Source organism: Girardinichthys multiradiatus, chromosome 10, assembly GCF_021462225.1.
Source record: "Girardinichthys multiradiatus isolate DD_20200921_A chromosome 10, DD_fGirMul_XY1, whole genome shotgun sequence".
In the NCBI taxonomy this organism is placed as follows: domain Eukaryota; kingdom Metazoa; phylum Chordata; class Actinopteri; order Cyprinodontiformes; family Goodeidae; genus Girardinichthys; species Girardinichthys multiradiatus.
Genome location: NC_061803.1, coordinates 2,367,007 through 2,391,712, shown reverse-complemented (window position 1 = coordinate 2,391,712; position 24,706 = coordinate 2,367,007). Strand labels below are relative to the sequence as shown.

Below are 24,706 nucleotides of genomic sequence, written 5' to 3'. Positions count from 1 at the left end.
TTTTCACACCTGATTTCTTCATATGGCGTCAAGGGTTTATTTGTTTAGTATATTTTGGAGCTAAAAAGTTGTGCACTTTTGAATATATCTATTACATTAGTGTATTTCAAATGTTATTTAATGATGATATATTTGAGTTGCATTCAGCAGAGGAGAGCCTGTTTTGTTGTTTGAAATCTCTACAGGTTTATGCCAGGGTGTGGAAACGCTCGGAGGACGAGGCTGGGGAGGAGTGGCCGTGGAGCCTGCAGCCAGCTTTGCATGAGTCTGCGGCAGCGTCGATATTTCCTGTCAGCCGCTCGATCAGAGCGGAGCCGAAAGCGAGGGCGGAGGAGGCGAGGAGAGGAGAGGAGAGGAGAGGAGAGGAGAGGAGAGAGGGATGGCAGAGAACAGCTCCGAGACAAGCGGCTCCGTTTACCGGAGATGCCCGGCCCATTCTTCTCCGGGGGAGAGAAACGCTTCGGCGGGAGTCGGAGCCTCTAAGTGGATACGGTTAAATGTCGGAGGGACGTATTTTTTAACGACGAGACAGACTCTGTGTCGAGACCCAAAATCATTTCTGTACAGACTGAGCCAAGCTGATCCCGAACTCGACTCCGATAAGGTACATGCTAAGCTAACTCAGCTACACAGAGCTGTGGTCCAGAAAGCCGCTTGTTTTACTCTAATTTGCCTTTATTTACTGCGAAGATTCTATCGTACATTTGCGCTTTTTACTACGCCTTGATTTAGAATAAGATAATGTTCAACTGAAATATAGATGCTAGCTAGCATTAGCCCACTAGCTAGATTCCGACAGTCACCACATGACATAATGCTGCTAGCTTGCTCTTTTGTTTTTCTTGTTCCGTGTAAAACTTACAAGATCTTGCTTTTAATAAATAATAAATGTGAAATTCTCGCTGTGTAGCTCCGTGTTTGGATATATCCAGATTTTTGTTTTAAAAGCTTAAGTTTTCTCCATCTGAAGCTGCTGCATCGCATCTGGGTGTCAAACAGCGACCTCGTTTTTACTCTACGTTATTTTTAATAACGTAGAGTAAAAGTTTTATTATTTAAAATATACGGTTAAACATGAGCCTGAAAACAAGACTCTTTTAGAACGATTTCAGTCGGTTTGCACAAACTATTCAATCAGGTGGACTTTTTATGCGGAATTGCACTGATCTGTGGATATGAATCATATAATCTGAACTACAATGAATACTTTTATAGTTTTCAATAAACAATCAGCTTTACTCTTTAGTTTCTGGATGACGCTGGAATCACCGTCCAGTTCATATTTAAAGGGTTAGAAAGTTAGAAAGGTCAAACCTGAACTACATTATTTTCACCTTTATTGCCTGTTCTATTGAACAGTTTTTTGTGTGAAACTTTTATTTGATTTGTGAAAACTTGACTTAAAAGAAACCTCATAATCACCCTTTATTAAACATTTACACATACATTAAAGCTTTTAAATATCACAAAATGTTTTTACTGAATTTGCCACAAAGATAAAATATTGTTCAGGTATGGGTACTGTAGTTTTCAAGATGAAACCCTTATAAGATTGCAAATTAAAATATTGTCTAATAATAATGGCTTTTAATAAAATACCCAATGAGTGAAGTATAATCTAGTTTAAGGATCTTTATCATGAGTGTTCAGTGAAAAGTCCTGCAGTCTAGTCTCAAATATGAAGCTGCTAATCTGATCCTGTCTTCAGCATTATACATATATAGTTTAATTATATATATAATTAAACTAAAGCTCCCTGAAGGAGTAGATAAGTCATTGCTAGGTACATGGAGATGGAGGTATCCATCCAACCTAATGCCTGAGAAGCAGCCCTCTCTTTGGTCGATCTTCTCTAGTATTTGTGTTTGAAGGACCCTGGAGTTCTGTTCCATGCTCTGTATTGTCTTTAGTTATTGTTCATGGTTCTGCTCAGGGATTTGTTTATTCTTATCTTCACTCCTGCTCTCTAACATGCTAAGCTGAGATGATGGTATTTCCATGCAAATATCTTAATCTCCAAATAATCAGCTTTGGGGTTTTTAGTCGGTTTATCCTCCATGAGTGATGGATCAGTCCATTTCAATCCCTTGTCTTAAGTGTCCATCACACTCTCCAGCCAACAGGGCCGGTTTTTACTGGATATCGAATCACTTGCATCTCTGCCTCAGTTTAAATCACTCAACATGGTTTCCCCTTTTTTGCAGGTCAGCAGAGATGAGCGTTCTGTATTTGAACAGGATGAAAGGCAAGACGTAGAGTCTGAGTGGAGAGCTCAGGGTTCTTATTTTGTGTTTCCCAGCAGAGGAAGTGAGTGCTTCATTTCTCAGTCATGCAGGCTGACGTGCTTCTGGAGAACTCTTGAGGAGAGCTGCATTATTCATGTTGTTGACAGGAGCTTGTTTTGCACTTTGGGGTGGACCAGGGACGAAGTGCTGTCATGTGCACAGCCATAGCAGCTGAGAAGTCCGTTTTTAAAAGTCACACTGTAAAATTTTAAGTCCACCATATTGATAACCATCCATCACTGCCGACACGGTGAACAGATATTGACATAACAGGGCTTTTAAGGTTGAGATTTTATTGCTCAGACTGGTTCCTGCTTGCAGACCCAGCTCACTTTCCTTTGAGAGCATCTTTAATTTTTCACGTAGCCCATCACAAAGGATTCTTGTCCTTTCACCATCTTTTCATATTCATATCCATTTGCTACCCATCTCCAGCGTGTGTGAGAGAGATGTGGCCGCATTCATTGTCGGGTTCAGGTTTTGTTCCAAGCCTGGGAATGCCGCGGGAGGACACGTAAATATTTAACAGCAGGATCGTCTCCCGCTGCGCTGTCTTCTTGCAGAACACTGCAGCTGAGGCGTTGTTGGACAATTAACTTTATCTGATGTCTAATAGCATCACCTTTTATTGAAAGGAATCGGACCTGTTTGACTTGTTAAGTTGGCAGATCACTTCATTTAGAACAAAAATTCAGGTTCCCACTGGTTTGGCTTGACATCATGGCCTTCATTGTTTTTATCTGCTTTTGTTTATCTCCGTTAAACGTCTGTAATGTTTAGTTGGGCGCACCCTGTTTTTGGGTTGGATCACGGATCACCTCCAGCGAGGCTCGGAGGACACGGTGCAGTTGGCGGGTGGGTCTCAGTGGTATTTCCTGTGGGAGGATATGTTTTTGTGTTGTAGAAGAATGATAAGGTTCGTGCAGAAAGCCTCCAGCCTCCGCTCTGATTGGCTGTGTTTACCTACATTCTCTGTGCTCTGCGTCTGGTCAGGGTTGGACCTGGTTCTGAATGCTGATTGTATGGAAGTGTTTGATGACAGAGGGAACCATTTCTTGCAGGTGTGCAAGAAATTTTAATATTTTATTTTAACAGTTATTTTTCTGGAGTGGACTGATAATACAACAAGCAACTTCACTGACTATTTAAAAAAAAGACTTTTCTCGCTGGTTTAAATTAATTAGACTTTAGTGGTCAAAATAATCTAAAGGAGCTCAGATATACAGGTCCTTCTCAAAATATTAGCATATTGTGATAAAGTTCATTATTTTCCATAATGTCATGATGAAAATGTAACATTCATATATTTTAGATTCATTGCACACTAACTGAAATATTTCAGGTCTTTTATTGTCTTAATACGGATGATTTTGGCGTACAGCTCATGAAAACCCAAAATTCCTATCTCACAAAATTAGCATATCATTAAAAGGGTCTCTAAACGAGCTATGAACCTAATCATCTGAATCAACGAGTTAACTCTAAACACCTGCAAAAGATTCCTGAGGCCTTTAAAACTCCCAGCCTGGTTCATCACTCAAAACCCCAATCATGGGTAAGACTGCCGACCTGACTGCTGTCCAGAAGGCCACTATTGACACCCTCAAGCAAGAGGGTAAGACACAGAAAGAAATTTCTGAACAAATAGGCTGTTCCCAGAGTGCTGTATCAAGGCACCTCAGTGGGAAGTCTGTGGGAAGGAAAAAGTGTGGCAGAAAATGCTGCACAACGAGAAGAGGTGACCGGACCCTGAGGAAGATTGTGGAGAAGGGCCGATTCCAGACCTTGGGGGACCTGCGGAAGCAGTGGACTGAGTCTGGAGTAGAAACATCCAGAGCCACCGTGCACAGGCGTGTGCAGGAAATGGGCTACAGGTGCCGCATTCCCCAGGTCAAGCCACTTTTGAACCAGAAACAGCGGCAGAAGCGCCTGACCTGGGCTACAGAGAAGCAGCACTGGACTGTTGCTCAGTGGTCCAAAGTACTTTTTTCGGATGAAAGCAAATTCTGCATGTCATTCGGAAATCAAGGTGCCAGAGTCTGGAGGAAGACTGGGGAGAAGGAAATGCCAGAAGTCCAGTGTCAAGTACCCACAGTCAGTGATGGTCTGGGGTGCCGTGTCAGCTGCTGGTGTTGGTCCACTGTGTTTTATCAAGGGCAGGGTCAATGCAGCTAGTTATCAGGAGATTTTGGAGCACTTCATGCTTCCATCTGCTGAAAAGCTTTATGGAGATGAAGATTTCATTTTTCAGCACGACCTGGCACCTGCTCACAGTGCCAAAACCACTGGTAAATGGTTTACTGACCATGGTATCACTGTGCTCAATTGGCCTGCCAACTCTCCTGACCTGAACCCCATAGAGAATCTGTGGGATATTGTGAAGAGAACGTTGAGAGACTCAAGACCCAACACTCTGGATGAGCTAAAGGCCGCTATCGAAGCATCCTGGGCCTCCATAAGACCTCAGCAGTGCCACAGGCTGATTGCCTCCATGCCACGCCGCATTGAAGCAGTCATTTCTGCCAAAGGATTCCCGACCAAGTATTGAGTGCATAACTGTACATGATTATTTGAAGGTTGACGTTTTTTGTATTAAAAACACTTTTCTTTTATTGGTCGGATGAAATATGCTAATTTTGTGAGATAGGAATTTTGGGTTTTCATGAGCTGTATGCCAAAATCATCCGTATTAAGACAATAAAAGACCTGAAATATTTCAGTTAGTGTGCAATGAATCTAAAATATATGAATGTTAAATTTTCATCATTACATTATGGAAAATAATGAACTTTATCACAATATGCTAATATTTTGAGAAGGACCTGTATACATACACCCACTCTAATATTTGGATTAATGTCATCTAGCAGCGTTTATCTTGACCGCCTGATTTTTTTTGTCCATTGACAAGCTCAGGGTGTCGTTCTGGATCATTATTTAACGTTAAGATTGACGTTAAATTGGTTGGTCCTGACATGCACATGGCTTTTAAGTCTGAGCTATATACAGGTCAGGCCCGCTCAGACATGAAGTTGCTGTATCCATTCTGAACCAGTTTAGTTTGGGGTCGTTGTTCTGGTAGAACCCTGTGGTGTCCAGGGCTGGATCTGCTAACTGCTGATTTGAGATAATGTTTTATAACTTGGAGACAGTCCTTTGTCTTAATTATTCCACCCAACGCATCAGTACCACTGGCAGTGAAACTGACCCGCAGCATGATGCTGCTACCACCATACTTGTCATGGTGGGTATATTTTTTATAGTTTAAACTCTTTAAGGGTTAGGGTTTGGGTATGTCCAGTGATTGTTTGCTCTTTCTGATCCTTCTGACTGAAACACGGCCTTCTGCAGTCATGTTGATGCTGAAAAGTTCTGATATTTTTATTGAATAATGGACTCCAGCTGAAACAGCCCTCCTCCCTCACTCTCCGTACCCCTGTTGGTTGTTTCCCAGTACTCCCCTAATGCGGGCCCCCAGAGGCCGCCTTTGTTTGCAACTGAACACATGGTCCTGTCTGTGAAACACGGGTCTGCGCCAAAGTCTCAGTAATAATAAGTCCAAAGTTTTTTATTTTAGAAAGTATACTGAAGGTTGAATTAGCAGATACCATGGTAATGGAGGAGCAGATACAGGCTTTCTTTGGGTGCTTTATCAATAGGAGTAGGCCAACTCTGTGTGTGTGTGTGTGTGTGTGTGTGTGTGTGTGTGTGTGTGTGTGTGTGTGTGTGTGTGTGCGTGTGCGTGCGCGTGCGTGTGCGTGTGTGTGTGTGTGTGTGTGTGTGTGAGTGAGTGAGAGAGCCTTTTGTCTCTTTCACAGGAGGTATTTCAGGTCTATTGAACTTATTCAGCTCTTAAAACTAAACGTTTGGACCAGAGTTAAGTATATTTGTGGACGTTTAATTGCGGCGGGGTGTTTTAGGGTCTACAGCTGTGTTACAGGCATAATGTGACGGTGTTGTGTGAAATTCTGGATAATTCCTGATAGGAATGAAGCAGGTTGTGTTCAGTGTTCGGTGAAAGCTCCCCTAACCCACCGCTTGGTCCGAGCTGTCAGCCGTTTCTGATGGGTAAAGCCGGTGAACCCGAGAGGGACCGGTTGCTGGTGTCGTATTCTGAACGCCGGTCGAGCTAAAACTACTTTAAAGGGCTAAGAAGTAGTAATTCTGTTCAGTAAGTAGGTTTTAGTAGCTGTGTTTTTTGCTACCTGAGTTGATTAGACAAACTTTTGACCTCTAACCTTTGTGTTCATCTTAGGAGTGCTAACGATGCATCCAGCTCAAAGGATCACTCATTAAAAATCCATGTTTTCACATCAAGAGACACAAACTGTGTTTTAATTAGAATATTCCAGTCCAAGTCCATGAACTAACTGAGAGATCCATGTCTGAATCAAATTTTAAGATTCTTAATGCCCAAAAATAAGTCAGCTTTTTTCACAAATCAAATTCAAAGTTTTAAATTTTAAACTGTTTTAAAGAATCTCTTTCCAATGTAGGCTTATTTATTTAATGGGGGCCCATAATAACGCCTCCTGTTGACTACAGCTTGGTAATGCTTTGCTTCATCTGTAGTACATCTTCAATGAAAAACTACTTAATAATTGTAGCATTTTGTTGTTCGTTTACGTGGTTCTGTTTGTAGTAAAATCCTTTTTAAAAATATGTTTCTATAATACCTACGACTGCTGCACAGTATATCGCTAATTTATCATTATCGCAATATCAATGTATGCCGTATTTATATCGGGAAGAGCTGCAAGAAAAGCAATGAGGTAGTTATTAATATTTGCCTCTAATTTATTTGGAGCATAAATGTCTTAGAAGGTGAGCAGCTGGTAAAACGATAAAATCCCTGAGAAATTACAACTAAGTTGTTTCATTGCCAAAACAGAAGCAACTTTTATGTTTCTATTAAGTCTGTGTTTTCAATGAGCCTAAAGTAGAAAGACTTTTCTGATTTTTTTTATTGTTTATTTATCACAAGTCATGTGATTATTGCAACATTCACCAATAATATCACGTATCACATGTTTACCACGTCGCTCCAATGCAGACAATAATGTGAAATTGTGGTATTTTGCACAAGGTTATAACACTGACAGACTGTCATGTCAACACATATGTGCTCTGGAATTGGTACAGAAATATCACATGGTCTTGTGGGAAAGAAATGCATGCTCATGCATTCAGTTTTTTCAACTTTGCACCCAGTATGTTTATGTCAACGGCTTCTAGCTGTAGCAGTTTGGACCAAACTCCTTTATTGCAGTGAAGCTGAGACGAAGGTTGAGTCAATCATTTGCCTGGTGAAATACAGGACCAGTTTCCTGTTTTAATGGAACCAAATCTCTCCTGTTGCTGTAATTTCCAGTCTCCACTCAGGTTTCATGCTGTGACAAGTCAAAACGCCTGCAGTGAAAACGGTGATTCCTGATGGAAATCCTAGAGCTTTGCTGCATGCAGATGGTTGTTCTTTGTAAAGTCTTTCATGAAATGTGATCTGAACACATGTTAGCTCTGAATTTCACAGCTGCTGTAAGGAAAGATGCAGCAGCTTATTTTGCATTTATTTTTAATGTAGAACTGAATTAACTGCAGCTGTTTTAAATTCCTGTTCTGTTCGTATAATGAAGACTGTTGCCTTGCATAACGTGTGCAGAGTTGTGTGAAATGATCAAGTCCTGCTTGCTGTCTGCCTGAAGGCCAAACTAACCTGGTACCGGATGAGCCGTGCAGGTCGGGCCTTGTGCATGTTCTCTGTGTGGGCCCTCCTGTAAAAGTTAAAAACTGACACGCAGCATGAAGACCAGAATAGAGCTCCTGTGGGCTCCAGTGGAATATTTTGGACTTTGAAAAGAGGTCAGTCTGCCAAGAGGGCTTTAAGATTCATTACATGAGGGAATGCATTGGGACATTATCTCATTATTAGAAAGATTAATTGGTTTTAAGTTGAATTTGTCTCTGGATAATGGTGCTAAATTTAAGAGTTGCAGTTTTCTGGGCCGATTCAGACTTCTTATGATGAAGCTCTCTACTACAACTCACAGAATACTAATGGCTGACTTTCACAGATACAAAGTTCTTCACTAAGATTGCATCAAAATTCAAACACGATTAAAAAGACTAAAAGAAATGAAATAATGTTTTCATTTTGTTTTTTAAAAGAGGCTCTAAAGACGTCAAAACGAAAGGAAATCGAAGTTTCTAAATAAGAAGCTAATTTCTGCTTGTCATACTGGTGTTACAAAGCAGAAAGGTGCATCCTGGGACATTAGCATCTAAAAACCACCTCTAAATGTGCAGCATTAGTTTTGTAATGTTCCTGTTGCCCACAGTGCTGCCTTTCTGCCCTGGCCAGAGTAACACGGACTATAACGAGCTGATACTAGCTGGTTAATTAGGGTGGGAGGAGCCTGCCAAACAGACCTGCTGCTTGTAGTTTGGAGACGGTGGCGTCCTAATGGGAGCAATGGCTGCTCTTTTTCGTTTCAACACCATGACTTCCTGTGAATCTCTTATGTTAGCAAGTCAAAGATGTAATGAGTTTCTTTCAGCAAGCTCACCTGCAGTGTGCAGCAACAGGTGGATTTCTGCGTTTGTCCACAGCTGAAGGAAACTATGAGACAATTTTTGACATGTAGCAGTTTTGAAACCGTAACCTTTAAAGCCTTGCTGTACGTTGACGCCAGGAACTGGTCCAGACCCGATCCAAACGTCCATTAGAAGACATGTTGGTTACATTGCGGCAGTTTTAATGAGAAATGTTGTTTTTCCTACTCTGTAAAAACTTTCCACAGCAGAGTGGTTCCCTGTCAGCAGGATTGGCACTAAGTCCAATGTCTGAAAGCCAGTTCTAAGAACTAAACTGATAAAAGTCCAGTTATAGTTCTCTGCCCAGACGTGTCTCCTCTCCACTCGGCTAGGAACGACCACAGATGCTCAGTAAGAGGTCTGACTGTTTTTGACAAACATAATGTAGGACTTTGATGGAGATGTTGCTTCCTGTGCCTCAGGTAAGACCGTCACACGTTCCTCTCTTATCTGATGAGAACCGTTTTTCTTTTAAGGTCTTTCTTCTGCTGAAACTGTTACATTTATAATGAAAGCGGTGCTGTTCAGCTCTAATTGGTATTTTTTATGAAAGGCTAGCCATCCAAGCGAGCAGAGCAAGCTAATTGATGGTTGTACACCAAGGTGCTTTCTCCTGCTGCCCTCAGTGGGATCAGCCTGTTGTTCCAAATCTTTTCTGTTCTGCTCTAATTATTTTAACTCGCTCTCCTCATCCTCCCCCGAGAGCCTCACGGTCTAATCACAGCACAGAAATAGGGGAATACCCAGCGGTTGTGAAGGAATCAGGATGAAACCCAGGGGCCTGTGGGAATACTGAAGTGATATCCCAAAGCAGCCACACGTGTGGCCCGGTGTGTGCGTGTCGTCTCAACCGCACAAGGAACTGACTTTACATGAGTTGGATCAGTGTATTGGTTGTTGTTTTCTCTAGATGTGTGTTTGAGCCTTTCTGTTTGGATCTTTCTTCAGTCTAAAACAGACTTTTATTATCTCCCTTCACAGGATGAAACTGGTGCCTATCTCATCGACAGAGACCCCACATACTTTGGGCCAGTGCTTAACTATTTGAGGCACGGAAAACTGGTGCTCAACAGGGACTTAGCAGAGGAAGGTAACGTCTCCGTGTCTGTAAAGGTCACCTCTATTCCTGCCTGTTTTACCCTCTCCCGATGCGGAGCAGGAATGGATGCATGTCTGAAATAAAACGGTTTGTTTGTCTTTAGGTGTGTTAGAAGAAGCTGAGTTCTACAACATCACATCATTAATAAAACTCATCAAGGACAAGATCAGGGAGCGTGACTGCAAAACATCACAGGTATCAAACTGTTCTCCTATTACAGAACTACGGCAACATGGGTGAACCTGTTGGTGTCCTACAAAGGTGTTGATACCCTGGACTCTTCTACATTTGTCTTGTTACGATGACAGATTTGTGTTCTACTGGGATTTATGTGAAAAACAACGCAATGTAGCACAAAATTGTAAAGTGGAAGCTAAAGAAGGAGTTATTTTAAAATCTATTACCAACACAAGTCTGAAAGGTTTGGCACGGATTTGTATTCTGCCCCCTTTACTCTGATATCCCTAAATAAAATCTGCAGATGTTCTGGTTATGGCCTCAGAGATTTTTAGAGAATATTAGAGAACAATCAGCATCATAGAGGCCAAGGACCTCAGCAGACAGGTCAGGGAGAAGGATGTGGAGAAGTTTAAAGTTGGGGTATGCTAGAACATCCCAAGCTTTTATCACCACTGTTTATTACCTGAATGTGGAATGGCACAACTACAAACTTACCAAACATGGCCATCATGCACTCCAAAGATAATGCTTTTATGGAACTGGAGAAAAATAAGATGTTGTCTTGGAGGACGCATGGCAAACATAGATCCATGCCATAAAGCTAAGCATCATGCTGTGGGATGCTGTTCTTCTGCATGGACAGGGAAGCCTGTCAGAATTGGAAGATGGATGGAGCTAAATCCAGGACAATCCTGGAAGAAAACCTGTTAGAGGCTACAGAAGACCTGAGACTGAGGTGGAAGTTCACCTTCCAGCAGGAGAACCACCCTAGATGGTTTAGATCAAAGCAGATTTATGGTGGCCTAGTCAAAGTAGTGGCTAGGTTTAAAAATGCAAAAAGTCCTCTCCACCCATAATCACCTGTTCTTGTTTGTGACTTTAAAAAGATAAAGGAAGATGATCAAGGTTTGGTTTGGGCCAAAGGGTCAGTTTCTAGATGTGCAAAAATACCCAGAAAGCCTTGCTGCTGGATTTGTGTTTCTACTAAAAATGGTCTCAGAGAATATAAGTGCATGCCACACTTTCTTCTTTAAAAAAAAAATTAAACCATGTTTCCTTTTCCTTAAACCTCACAATTTTATACTACTTCGTTTTGCTCCGTCAAATAAAACCCCAATAAAATATGTTGAGGTTTGCAGTTTTGAAATTAGTAATATAAAAAAGTTCAAGGGAGGTATTCATACTTGTTTCATGCCATCGTTTTTGTCCCGTTTCTTTTATGTGGTGCAACAGTATGTTTGGTTTGGCAATGATTAACGCATTAACTAACAAAGTTAGTATATTTTATTAAAATCACTAACTATGTCTGGGCACCATCTGATTAACAGGAATTATTAGCCAATCAGCTCTCAGTTTCTGTCAGTTATTGTTTAATGAATACCTGTCTGGCAAGGTTTGGTATTATAGAACAACAAGCTCTGCACACATATGCAGAATAAACACAAACCTGTCTCCAAATAGAAGAATTTATTAGCAAAATACTTCAACTGCCAGGTAAAATATGTTAGTTAAATGTTATTAGCCTAGTTAAAGTGTTTTTCAATTAAAGTAATAAGTAGGAATGAAAAGAACAAGGAAACTAACCTATGCAGTGATGTCAGGGCGCAGCGCTGATGGTGTAGGGGTTAAGCGCGCTACCATGTACGGAGGGAGGCCGCAGTTCTTGAAGCGTCTGTCCCGGGTTTGAGGCCTGGACCCGGCGACATTTGCCCAATGTCTTCCCCCTCTTTTCTGTCTACAAAAATAATAATAAAGGCCACTAGTACTGAAAAATATCTTTAAAAAAAAAAAACAACCATACTATTTGTTTAAAGTGGTTGGGACCAAAGAAGCTTCAACAACAGCTTCAAGGTGTTCAAACAACCAGTTCACAATGCAAAGGAGAATGGAAAATAAAACATTATTTTAATAAAATCAATCAAAGCGTGAAGAGAGCGTGCTGTGGAGTAAACACAGCAGAACTAATGGTGCCTTAGCATTAGCAACAGACCTAACGGAGACTAGAGGCTGACATTTTTTCGGGAATCCCGCGGGCGAGACGGGAGACAGCATCAGTAAAGATCACGTGATTGGGACGGTACAGGATAAAACATGAACTGGAGCAGACGGGAGCGGGAGCTAACCAACAGGAGGGAAATAAACTAGGATCAATTGTCTTTGGAAATGTAAAACTGAGACTTTGTTATAAACTTTAAGAAAAAAAAAGTGGATCGACGCCGCCATTGTGTAGTTTTTTTCCAAGAAGCCTATACTATAATGCGAGTCAAAAGAACTACACGGCCCACAAGCCAACAGTGCATCTGATCGATGTTTTCCACCTGCGTTCAGGATGGAGGGAGCAAACGCAGGTGGAGAACTGGACGTGGTAAAATTGGATTTGTAACGTAAAGTCAGAAATAAAGACTTATCTATTAAACTCATAGAGCTGACAGGAAAGTCACAAAAAGAGAAAACATCCCCCCATGTCCCCTCGCGGGCTCCGTATAGAAAGGCTTCATTAAGGGAAGATATTAAATAAATATGTTGTGAAATAGAAAAAAATTGAATGTACCATTAAATGTACAATTTATTTAATACATCATTAAATATTAAGTGTACCACTAATTACGTCATGTCGTCTTTAAAATTATACTTAATTATTCAGTGGCACATTTAATTGCATAATAGTCCATTTCATGATATAATGGTACATTTATTGTTTCTAACGATGTATTAAATAAATAAATGGTACCTTTAATTTAATGGCACATTTAATGTTACATTTCTTTCATGTTACATTTACTTCACTTATGGGACATTCACAACATTTATTTATTTAATGATGATTTTATTGTATTAATTTTGTCCAGTTTGACCCTCCATTCTTGATGCCTGTATAGGAGGTCATGTCAGAATTTAAATCAGGTTCTGGAGCAGACAAACATCTAAAACTTGTAGGGAAGAGGTCCCTGAGGACCAGGGCTGTGAACCATTGAGGTACAGTTTCTAAATAATGAAGGTTTTGCCTTTTTGGCCTTTTGTTCAACAAGTACAGTTCTCTTACTAGGTGCATTTTTCTTTCGTTTCAGCAACTTGAAACATAAAAATAATGTCATTGTTCAAAGGAAACGATCACTTAATAAATAAGTAAAATACAACTATGTACATTTTGTTTATTCAACTAAGATAGACATGGTCTGTTTCCTTGTTTGATATTTTATTATTTCTTCATTATTATTCTTTTTACTTTAACTGGCCTTTACTACAGCTAAAAACAGGGACCTAACTGGTCCTTCAAACAAAGAAATTATCAAAAGACTAAATGAAGAAAACAAAAATGGGAGTGGCACAGGAGTGGGAGTCAATTTACCAGGAGTGGGACGGGACAGGATTTTTTTTTTGTTATGCTGGCCTGGGATTGGGATGGGACAGGAATGAAAATCCACTCCCATGTCACCCTCTAACAGAGACACAATTTAAAGCGTTTTTAAGGACTATGCTAACATTTTAAATGTGCAGGTTAGTGAGAGGAGAGGATGGGGAAACACTGATAACATGGAGCAAGTTACTGGACCATCAGTGCTCAAACCACTCCTTGAGATAAAGTTTGAATAACTGATAGCCTCAGCTCTAGTCCTGCTCTGGCCTGACACTGTTTAAACATCAAAACAAAATGAATTGAACAATATTTAAGTTGTTTCATAGTAAACTAATTTTCCCTACCCAGACACAACCTCTTACTGTGAACCGTTCTGATGAACAGGACAGCACTTCAGCAGGTCCAATGAACAGTTGCTTTCGGTCCACTGAAGCGAGCATCTGCTTGGACTGGTGCATGGGTCAGGCGTACAGAGCTGCAGGTTCAAATGCCTTCTTCTTCATGGCAGTGGAAACCGGCTCTTCTTGGCTCAGGTTCTTTCTGCAGGTGCTCAGGCAGCCAGGTTTTATTTTCGGCCGGGCTACGGTCACCAGATACACAACCTCCCCATGCAGCCTCTGGAGAGCTGCAGACAAAGAGAGAGAAATGCTGCCCCACCAGAGTTTTTACCAGCCAATCCTTGTTCCTCCTATGGCTGGGCCCAACACTTAAGTGTCCATATTTCCTTTCAGGTTCCAGTAAAGCATGTGTATCGGGTACTGCAGTGCCAGGAGGAGGAACTGACACAGATGGTGTCCACCATGTCTGATGGCTGGAAGTTCGAACAGGTAAATCTCTTCCTGCGGGGTCTGGGCAGCAGTCCTTCTGTCATGTGCATTCACCCAACCCTGCTATGTTCACGTTGACCCAGAAAGTCCGACCCGCAATGTGATGTTTAAAAACAGCACCTAGGATTTTTATATAGTGTTTTGTATTTCCATGCATACATGATCCGGGCATGCTTTCTTATTGGTCGTTGCAGCTTGTCAGTATAGGTTACGGGCGGGCCCACCAGTCAGAGTATCTGCTGATTGTGTCAAGGGAGGTGAAGGGAGAGGAGTCTGCTTTGCCAAACAACAGCGGAGAGGTGTGTCCCACAACTCTGTGTTTACAGGCTGGTCACTGCATGATCCCCTGTTGTCCATACACACCCCTTTAGCCATTGTTTGTCCCAAGTAGACACGTAGCTGTTTTTTGGAGCCAGTTCTTTTCAGTGTTCATTTGTTCTGCTTGCTCACCGATGAAGCAAAGAAAACCTTTGTTCTTATTTGTGATTTATTTCCTTATTATTATTATTATCATGTTGTTATAAAACCTCTTTCACGTTTCTGAGCTGACTTAATGTAGCTGAAGCTAACACAGGTGAGTTTTATCAATTCGAAATAACCTGTTGGAGCAGTGAGAGTGTGTGACGTTTTTAAATGTGACGGTGATCTGTTGATCTTTTTAGAGCAGACTTACAAATCTCTGCTTTCACGACCTTTTTCTTACCTATAACTAGTTAAAACGTCTGTGGATTTGCATCACGTGTTACAAGTGGGAGCTAGTTGAGAATATCGGGTCCTTTTTGGTGTGTTGATGCCTAACGTCAGTGAGTCTGCTTCACAACAACAAGTATCTGGCAGCAGGGAGTAATGAGGCGATGCGTGTCTGAACATGCACACCTGGGTACAGGCAGGACGCATGCAGCACGTTTCTGCTGCTGTTTTTTGTCTGAACGCAGCATGCTTTCAAGGATCACACGTGATTCTGTTCGCCATCTTGAGTTCTTCATGACAGGAACAAGCAATAGTTTTTATTAGCGGGGTGATGTTGAGTATAGCAGGTGCAGAGTCTGAACTTTAATGATGCATCTGAATTTATGTCCTTCCATAGAGCTGATGATGTAGGAATAGGCTTTAACTTTTAAACTCAGAGTATAAATTAGATGACGTTTTTGCACTATTTTAAAAATATACATGTCAAATATTTGATTATAGTGTATTTTTTGGAAATGCTGTAGCAGTGGAGAGTTCCTACATAATCAGTCTGCATGTAGTAAAAACCTACAGCCCTAAAACATTATTGGCTAGAAGCGTGCGTCTTTGTGGCTGCAGTTTTCACACCTTGTACTTCCACCATACTTAGTTTTCAACCAGCATGTTTTTGCTCATGCCTGAATCCCTGCACCTCTATCCTCTTAGTATTCCTCTACTGATCGTTGCTTTATCTGTCTCCTGAATACTTATCTGTCTCTTTAGTCTTTTGTTGCCTTCTTTTGTGAATCACTGATTATTTTTGTTTTATTTCTGAAAGGTTAGCAGGTCCTAAAATACTATTGGAAGTAATTAGTTTAAGTTAAAGTAATGATATGAAAGTCAGACCTTTGCATATGAGTTAGAAGCATTAAGTTGAAGTTGGGGAGCCCATTTTAAACCTGAAAGGTTTTGTTTCACTCATCTTCAGGACAAGCAGTAACTTGCTCAAGTATTTATAACCTGTCCACACAACCACCACCTACAATGTATATTTAGTAAGGGATGCACGATATTTCCGCATTGACATTGCTATCGGCCGATCATAGTCATTATTTTAACATATTGTATCGGGCCGATAAGTGAAACTGGGCCGATATCGACAACTGATGCTTATTTCTGGAAGGGAGGGGGCTGGTCATGTGATGGTGATGCAGTGCAGGATTGTGGGTAGTCTCTGAAGCAGAGAAGCAATGTCCGTGGTGTGGTCATTTTTTCGTGGTTTTAAAAGGGTAGAGAAATATATATATAATCTATATCAGTAAATATTAGTTATCGGCTATAACTGCAATATTAATGTCAGTATTGGCCCAAATTTTCATATCGGTGCACCCCTAAGTTTAGTGGAATATTATGTGAGACCAGTTCAAAGTCCTGCATATTTGTGGTGGGAAAATGCTAATCTAAAAAAAATATCTCTAAATAAAATGCATGGCTACCGATTACATTTGAGAAGTCTCCTAATTGGTAAATGGAGACCACCCGTGTGATATTTAACAGCCTTATGAAGACCAAGGAACTCACCCAACGGGTCCGGTGCAGAGATCCACAGATCAGATGGGAGAACGTTTGGACAGGACGGCTGTTAGTTGTTAACCTCACAAATCTGGCTGGTTTATGCAGGAGTGGCAAGAAGACAGAAAGCTGCAAGAAGCACTATTTTTCAATTTATATTTTATTTTTTTTACCTTCCAATTTGTAATTATGCACAAGTTAGTGTGGGTTGATCACATAAAATCTCGCTGATAGACATGAAAGATTGTGGTGGTACTGTGACAAAATGGGGAAAACTGCTTCAACTGGTATTTTACAGGGTTCTGTCTTATTGCTGTGTCTCTAGTGGATGAAAAAAAAAACAACTGAAAACCTCAAAGTGGGCACCAATACTTTGATTGGACTAATTTGTTGAATTTAATGAACATTATTGATCCCTGGAGTTCTCTGCTCCATGTTTTTGGTCTTCCATCTTGAGTTACGTTTTTGCTTCTACTCTCGTTGAAGCCTATTCCTGATTTTTGCTGGGGTTTTTTTTTCCTCATGTCCTCCTAGCTCGTCAGTATCGGCTCCTCTTACAACTACGGAAACGAAGACCAAGCCGAGTTCCTGTGCGTGGTCTCCAAGGAGCTACACAATCAATCATACGGGAACACCAGTGAGCCCAGCGAGAAGGCAAAGGTATGAATGTAGCCCGCGATGTTGAAGGTCTTTCTGCAGCAAACATGGACAACGTTCACCTCCCAGAGTCTAAAACCTCCTCTGGTTTATTGATAGGAAAATCATTATGAGTATAAAGTAATTTATAACTTTGCTTTACTACGTAAAACTACGTTAGAGCTTTCTGCTGTCTGTCAGTCTCAACTTTTTCTATTTCCGAAAGGACAAAAATCTAATAATGTTTAATAAATGCAGTGTTTTTTTTTTCCACTGCTTTATTGGACTGTAGACAACTAAATTCAGGCTGAAGTGGACCTTTAGTTCTTAAAATGCAAAACAAATAACTAAAACTGCTATTTCTTTATATTCCTTAACATAATAACGGTACCAGCGTTCCCAAACCTTGGATTTAGTTGCAGATTTTGAAATGAAGGTGAAATGGTTCAGTACTACCAGGCAGTTATTTTAAGATGAATGTCTTGTACTCGTTTATCCACAATAAAAAGAAAACTAGACATTTAAGTCTGGAAAAGTTTGGAATCATGAAATGAAAAATGTGAGAAACCCTGGAAACAAAAATATCTTGAAAAAGTTTAATATCTTATAATACAGCATCATATCGCATGGATATAAACATTTTAGTTGTTTAAAGAAAGCAGCTGGATCAGAGCATCCTGGGCCTTAGTATTAGGTTTGGTTTGTGAAATTCCTCTTTTTACTTTAATAATTTGTAGCACTGGAACTGAGCTTAGTTGGTTCCAGTTTTCACCCCATCTCCTTCCCTTAGTTTGAATTTTCCTTTCCAGGATCTTCATTCATTTCTGTTTTTTTCATCTTTTTCTGCGCTGCCTGCGTGCCTCATGTTGCTCAGAGTGAGGACCAGGAGACTGGTTATAAAATGTGACTATTGTGGGTCCTCACCAGTCCTCGCAGTCCTTCTCTCCAAACCTCCTCGCTTCGTCCGCCGAGTTTGAATACTTCCACCCATGCAAAGTGACAGACTGCAGGCTGGAAATCAGCTGTCTTCGAGCCAAACGGCGATCAGAGACCAGATGGTTGGTTTCCAGGTGATGCTCTCTGTGAGACCAGATGGGAAGAGCTCCATTTGTTTCCCACCCTTATAGTTATTGACATGCTTGCAGCCTCGGTTAATGGAGGGCATGCTGAATCATAAGCTGCTTCTGATTCCACCTCCCTGAGAGACATTGACAGGAAAGGTTGGTCTAAATGAGGTAATGGTGGAGGTGTTTAAAATGGAAATGTAAAAATCAGCCTAGGAACAGTTTTTCTGTTGCACTATTCTCTCCAAATGTGAGAATTTTTGTAAAATAACTTCAAAAATTTTTTGGTCCCTCGTTTCAGAAACTGAAACTCATCTATTATATAGATTTATTCCACATAGAGTGAAATATTTCCAGTCTTTATTTCTTGTTATTTTGATGTTTCTGGTTTACAGAGAATGAAAACCCAAAGCTCAGAGTCTCGGAACATCAGAATATTACATCAGATCAATAAAAAGCTGATTTTATTGATCTGAGACTGAAGGGTTGTGTGAGCGTTCTCGCTGGTTCAGGTTTGACTGTTTGTAATTTACTTATTTCTGTGTTTGCTTCCAGATTCTTCAGGAACGGGGTTCCCGGATGTGAGACGGACTCAGTATTAGGAGCTCCAGGTGTTATGATGCATCATATCTGTGGAAGAGCATTGAGCACAATGGAGATTTAAAAAAAAAATGGGGGTGCAGGGAGCGGGTGTGTGCATTTATTTGTCTTCCCTCCACTTTTGTTTTTATGTCTTGATGTAAATACGTCTGTTTACAGACAAGTTGTGCCTGTACATTTAAACTAGACCTTTTATTCTTTTTTGAATTAGCGGCAAGTATTTTATTTTATTTTTTATCCTAAAGTGAGGAATTGTTATCTTCTGTTTTATGCTATAAAATATGGCCATCATCATATAGGGCCAATGAGTCACTCAGGGTCATCTAATGAGTTCGTTCTATTGTTCAACTTGAGGGTCTTGTAAGGGATCAGCATGGTCTTTATAACACCGAGTATCAAACATGAAATCAATGCTTAGAGGTGTTAAGAAGGGAATTGTGCGTTTACACCATAAAGAGCTAATTCAGCCTATTGGACACAAAATGAAACATAAAAAACAACGGACTAAATGTCTATCCAAAGATCTCAAACTCTCTGACCGATCTCCAGGGTCTCTGTGATTTTTTTTAATTTAGGTTTTATTCAGCTGTTTTCAGCAATATGAAGAAGACTATAATGGGACTGCGTAGGTAAAGGGGTGTTACACCTAAATGCTTCCCTCTTACAGTAGGACTGTAATCTTCATATGTTGCTTCAGTTCTTAATCGGTTTGGGACTGTGATCAAGTAATACTCCATAAGTAAACATGGGCCGGTAGAAGATTCTCGCTGTACGATAACTGTTTCATAATATCATTGTTTACACAAAAATCTCTAATCTGACCTGATCGGATTACTCTAATGTAAAACAGAAAAGGTTATTTCGCCTGCTGGTAAAATAGTTCTGATTTTTACAGTTACATCTCTAACATGTTTTGGTTATGATGCACAAACTGGAGTACACTTAAAACACTTAAACATCAACCAAATTTAAGCCGCTGTCGAGTACAAAATTATCCTTTTTATGCTCTATTAAACATAAGCTGACATTAGCTGAGTAATCAGGCTACCAGCTCTGCTAGCTAGCCTGCAGTCTGCTGCTTCACAGATATGCTGCTCATAGCTTATCAGCTTTAGCAGTCAGGGAGAGCTTGCTTTCAGCCAGCTGACCATCCATGCGCAGCAACAATTGGAGGTATGACTCTATGCACTCCACGCACCTGGAGAAAACTCAGGTGACCTTCTCTGTGCAAGACTTACAACCATAGATTTTGAAATTGTGAATTTTTGAAACCCTTTGATAAGGGTGACCGGCCCATGCCTTTACAAACGGATCAGAACCATCACAGTTTCATTTTTAGGATGCAGAGATATGCGTAAGTAAGAGTACTTTGTAGCATACCTTGAATTATGGGGCTCAGAGGAATAATTTCAACTAATTTTGTCACTTTTCTTTATTCTAAAATAAACTGCCAACAGGTTTAAATGTGAATTCTTTTATGCAGCATGTTTCCATTCAGTGCAGCGATTATTTATGGAGCCGTTTCATTCAAAATTAAATAAATAAAAACAGCTATTGATAAATTATTAATAAATATTCCATGAAATAAAACAAAATTATGTTTAAAGAAACTTTCAACATTTTATTTACTTCATATCAAGATGTATTTAATTTCCTTAAAGATTTATTTATTTCATAATGCAGTTTTATTTTGTGACACTTTTATTTTGTAAAGCTACTTTACGTATTTCAGTGACTTTTACTTTTTAACCCTGTTTTTCCCTTTAAGCTCTTTTTATTTCATGTTCTTATATTCAAATGAGGGGGCGGAGTTTTATCTGCTGGGCGGCGCTGGGACATCAGGGCGGAGCTAAATTCGTGGCTGAGGCCGGAAGAAGCATGCTGGGCTCCGGCCGTAGAAACCTGTCACGGGGGGGGGGGGGGGGGGGGGGGGGGGGGGGGGGGGGGGGGGGGGGTTGCTGCTGATTTTGTTGAAACCATTGCTGATTATCGGCAAACGGGATGTCATTGTTATAGGCTGTTACTTTTAATTGATGTCTTTATTGATTATTATTTAGTAAACAGCGTTAGACCCATAACATAAGGTGTCTGTATTTACTTGAGATGGTAAATAAATAGCACTATGTGTATGAATGACGTGCTGAAAGGTTGACGAAGATTTATTGCACAAACAGTTTCCACCAAAACAGCAGCAACCTCCGTGGCAGACTCCTACGGCCGGTCTGGCACCAGAACCCCCTGGCTCCCTCCAGCATGCTTCTTCCGGCCTCAGCCACGAATTTAGCTCCGCCCCGCAGTCCCAGCGCCGCCCAGCAAATAAGACTCCGCCCCCTCATTTGAATATAAGAACATGAAATAAAAAGAGCTTAAAGGGAAAAACGGGGTTAAAAAGTAAAAGTCACTGAAATACGTAAAGTAGCTTTACAAAATAAAAGTGTCACAAAATAAAACTGCATTATGAAATAAATAAATTATTAAATGAATTAAATAAAGTAAGATGAAAATTTATTTTAACATAATTATTTTGTTTTATTTCATGGAATATTTATTAATTTATCAATAGCAGTATTTATTTATTTTATTTTGAATAAAACGGCTCTCCATAATTATTAACCTCGCTAAGAAAATTAGGATAAATGTTTTCCTTTCCTTACTCCGGTGACGACAGAGTTATCTTTATTCTAGTCTTTGAGGGATCGTCCTTCATCTCCTCTTTCTGTCCAGAGGGGGAAACTTTGTTTATGGACTGGAGCTGTTTCAGGCGGCGCTGAAGGACTTCAATTCAGTTTCTGTGTAAATAAGCCAGACTCCATCTTGATATTTAACTCTTTAGAGAAAAAGCTGCACCTTTTGTACACTGTAGAGAGAACACAACTTCAAAGGGAGGTTGTTTATACTGGATTTTGGTTAAAAATTAAAAAGATTAAGCGGATCTTGATGTTAACTTGCTGATACTGAATATGGAGTCTTTCTCTGAGAGGTTTTGATAACCAATAACAAAGCTGGCTATGAAATTGACTGTTACACTTAAAAACTTAATTTTTCTTTTTATTCAGTGCGATATTTAGCATTCATAAAGAGTGGTTAAAAGCACTTCAGTGGAACACACTGTTCACTCTGCTTACAGCCTGTAATGTTGTAAATACTGCATTTTAGAACACTTTTTTTAAGTTGTTTCAGGTTTGATGTGTTTATTTTTTATATATATATTTATAAATATAGGTTGGATATTTCACTCACCAATAATCATTTAGTGTTGCCTTTTTTCCCAGTGACCAAAATCTAATGTCTTATGTGTATTTTAGACATTGATCTTCGTGTCAGGGACAAGTAAACATTTCTTAATGCTGGCACACTTTGTACATAGACTTGTTAACGACTCACCAACCTCCATTTAATCACATGCACACAAACACTTGATTAAACCAGTTTTTATATTGTCAGAACGAGTATGGATGCATGTTTTTTGGAATAGATAAATATATATATATAAACACACATGTATAAACACACACAAGGGCTTTTAAAGTGCAAAAGTTGAGATCTGCAAAGAGGTTTTAATCAATGTAGACTGGACTTTTCCTGCCAGAGCTAGGCTATGTTTACATTTGCGGTAGTATTCTGAAGCCTTCCAATTACAAACTGTCTTGCACTCCTTCGCACACGTTAACCCACGTCAAACTTGTGTGACATCACCAGGGGCAGCTAGCACTCCCTGGATTATCACTCCAACATGCAGACTTCTGATGAAACACCCGTTCTGTCTGTTCCTAACTGCCAATGCTTGAGAGCAATCTTTGTTTTCCATGTTTTCCTCTGATAGCAGAAATAAATATGTAATGAAACTGTTTTTTCCTCTGCGCTGATTCAGGTTTATTATATCTAATGTTTAAAAGTGTGTTTGTGTTTGATTTGCCTGGCTTTGTTGTGACCTCTGACACACAGTTATGAAGCCCCACCTGCTTCAGCAGCTTCTCCTCACACAGGTTGACTTCAGTATCCAACATTAAGTTATTCATCTGATGGACAAACTTATCAAATCTGTAGCCTAATATTTTTTAAGTGCCCAGTTTGTTTTGCATTGGAGTCATTAACCACAGACCACTGTAATGCATGACTGATCACAAATGAATGTCATTTGTTTCCTCAAGCTAACGGTTGCATCAATGAACATGGTTCTCATATCACTACACAGATTACTTCTATATGATCTTATGCAATGTTAATGTAAAAACTAAGTATGAGGGGATAAGAGATAGATCTCTATGGTCTTGCATAAATAAACCCAATGAAAAAGTTGTCGTTCATAGTTGTCTGTGTTTTTTTCCTCAGACCTTGTTTTTGTTGTCATTTTGTCAACCTGGATTTTTCTTCAGTTTTTGAATTATTGAGGTGGACCAATCAGCAGCCAGAGATGGGAATTGGTCCGTTTTCCCTAGAACGGCTCTGATTGGTGATGGGTAGGCCAAACATATTCATTTTTACTCCCTCTCTAGTCTTTACATGCATCGGTTTATAAACGTATCAACCAAAAACATATTTTGTATTTTTGGTTTAGTTCTAACAAAAATCAGATTTATGTTAGGACCATAAGTTTTGATGCAGACATGAGGTTAAATCCTTTATTTACTCTGGGATTCAGAACTACTACCTCTATCAAAGAACCTACACCTTTTCATCTTGCATGTTAAAATCCTCCAGAAAAGAACATTTAAATTGTTCAGAATCAGCAGATCCAACCTTAAAGGAAATCAAAATCAGCCTGATTGTTGCATCTGTTATTAACTTTATTCTTAGCTGAGGCACATAAAAATATGTCGATTAGTGTTGTGAAGAAACATAGAAAGCATGAACAGAATATAATTATATACCAGGCCAAAAGTATGTGGGAAACGTGAAGTATTGGAGACAAAAAAGCAGAGCCAATATATCTAATTTTAATTATTTAATTAGTACCAAGAACCAATTTAAAGGATACATTTGTTCATTAAAAAATATGTTTGTGTCCCACATCTTATAACTTGGCGGTACACAATAACAAAAATGTTTAAATATTCATTTTAAATTGGGACAAAATGCATTAACTCCTTATTAAAGTGGATCATGCATCACTGGCTATGTTTTAACTGAACTTTTGACATTACTGTGACCAGTAATCCTTGAAAATATTTAAATGGCAGCAAATGTGTCTAGAGAAAAAAAGTTTGAGTTTCTTTTGTCTTTACAGTGACTTTCCAAGATGTCTAAACCACTCCCCACATCTAAACATGTCCATCCTTTAGCTAAAACCATAGATGGCAGTTTACAAAGGATCTTCCTGTATAAATGTATCTGTCAGGAGAAGATAACAAAGGTTTTCACTGCATTATACATAACTGAAAACCATCATCAAGAAGTGAAGAAAATATGGGACAATGCTGAACTTACCAAAAAGTGAGTGTTTATCCACAAAATGAAAAGACCCAGTACTGGACCAAAATCTCATGCATTCTCCATATGTCTTGAGGCAGAATTGCAGGACAGGAACTGGCTCATATCTATGGTCTGCTGAAACAAAACTGGATCTTTGGGTGTGATATGCTTGTCATAAAAACTATTTTCAACACCATACCCACAGCAAAACATAGAAGAGACAGTATTATTCTGTGGGGTTACCTTTCTTCGGATGGAACTCTGTTTTTCTTGTTATGTTGAGGCGGGTAAAATCATGAATCGTTTAAAATACCAGTAAGATCCTTACCAGTAAACTATCTTCTTTTATTGTCTGTTGAGTTCACTGATGACTCCTAATAGTTTTAATTTTGTGCCATTAACACTGCTTTTCT

At 39.8% G+C, this 24,706-nt stretch overlaps 1 protein-coding gene across 2 annotated transcripts; it reads left to right on the top strand.

The window, feature by feature from the left end:
* The first annotated feature begins 169 nt into the window (after positions 1–169).
* kctd5b (potassium channel tetramerization domain containing 5b) lies at positions 170–20,427 on the top strand. 2 transcript variants are annotated; one of them, XM_047377991.1, is made up of 7 exons: positions 170–604; positions 9,858–9,966; positions 10,079–10,170; positions 14,245–14,340; positions 14,535–14,639; positions 17,116–17,241; positions 18,837–20,427. In XM_047377991.1, exons 1-7 carry the CDS (start codon positions 380–382, stop codon positions 18,864–18,866), a joined length of 783 nt encoding a protein of 260 aa, XP_047233947.1. In that variant the 5' UTR covers positions 170–379; the 3' UTR covers positions 18,867–20,427. The 2 variants fall into 2 exon arrangements, with proteins under 2 accessions (XP_047233947.1, XP_047233949.1); XM_047377993.1 differs by lacking the exon at positions 14,535–14,639 and having other exon boundaries at positions 181–604.
* The last annotated feature ends 4,279 nt before the right edge of the window (positions 20,428–24,706 follow it).

Excerpts from the sequence above, each read along its gene's own strand:
- kctd5b (XM_047377991.1), top strand. The coding sequence starts at position 380 with ATGGCAGAGAACAGCTCCGAGACAAGCGGCTCCGTTTACCGGAGATGC. Across the intron at positions 605-9,857 it reads CCGAACTCGACTCCGATAAG|GATGAAACTGGTGCCTATCT; the intron begins GTACATGCTAAG and ends CTCCCTTCACAG. Across the intron at positions 9,967-10,078 it reads CAGGGACTTAGCAGAGGAAG|GTGTGTTAGAAGAAGCTGAG; the intron begins GTAACGTCTCCG and ends GTTTGTCTTTAG.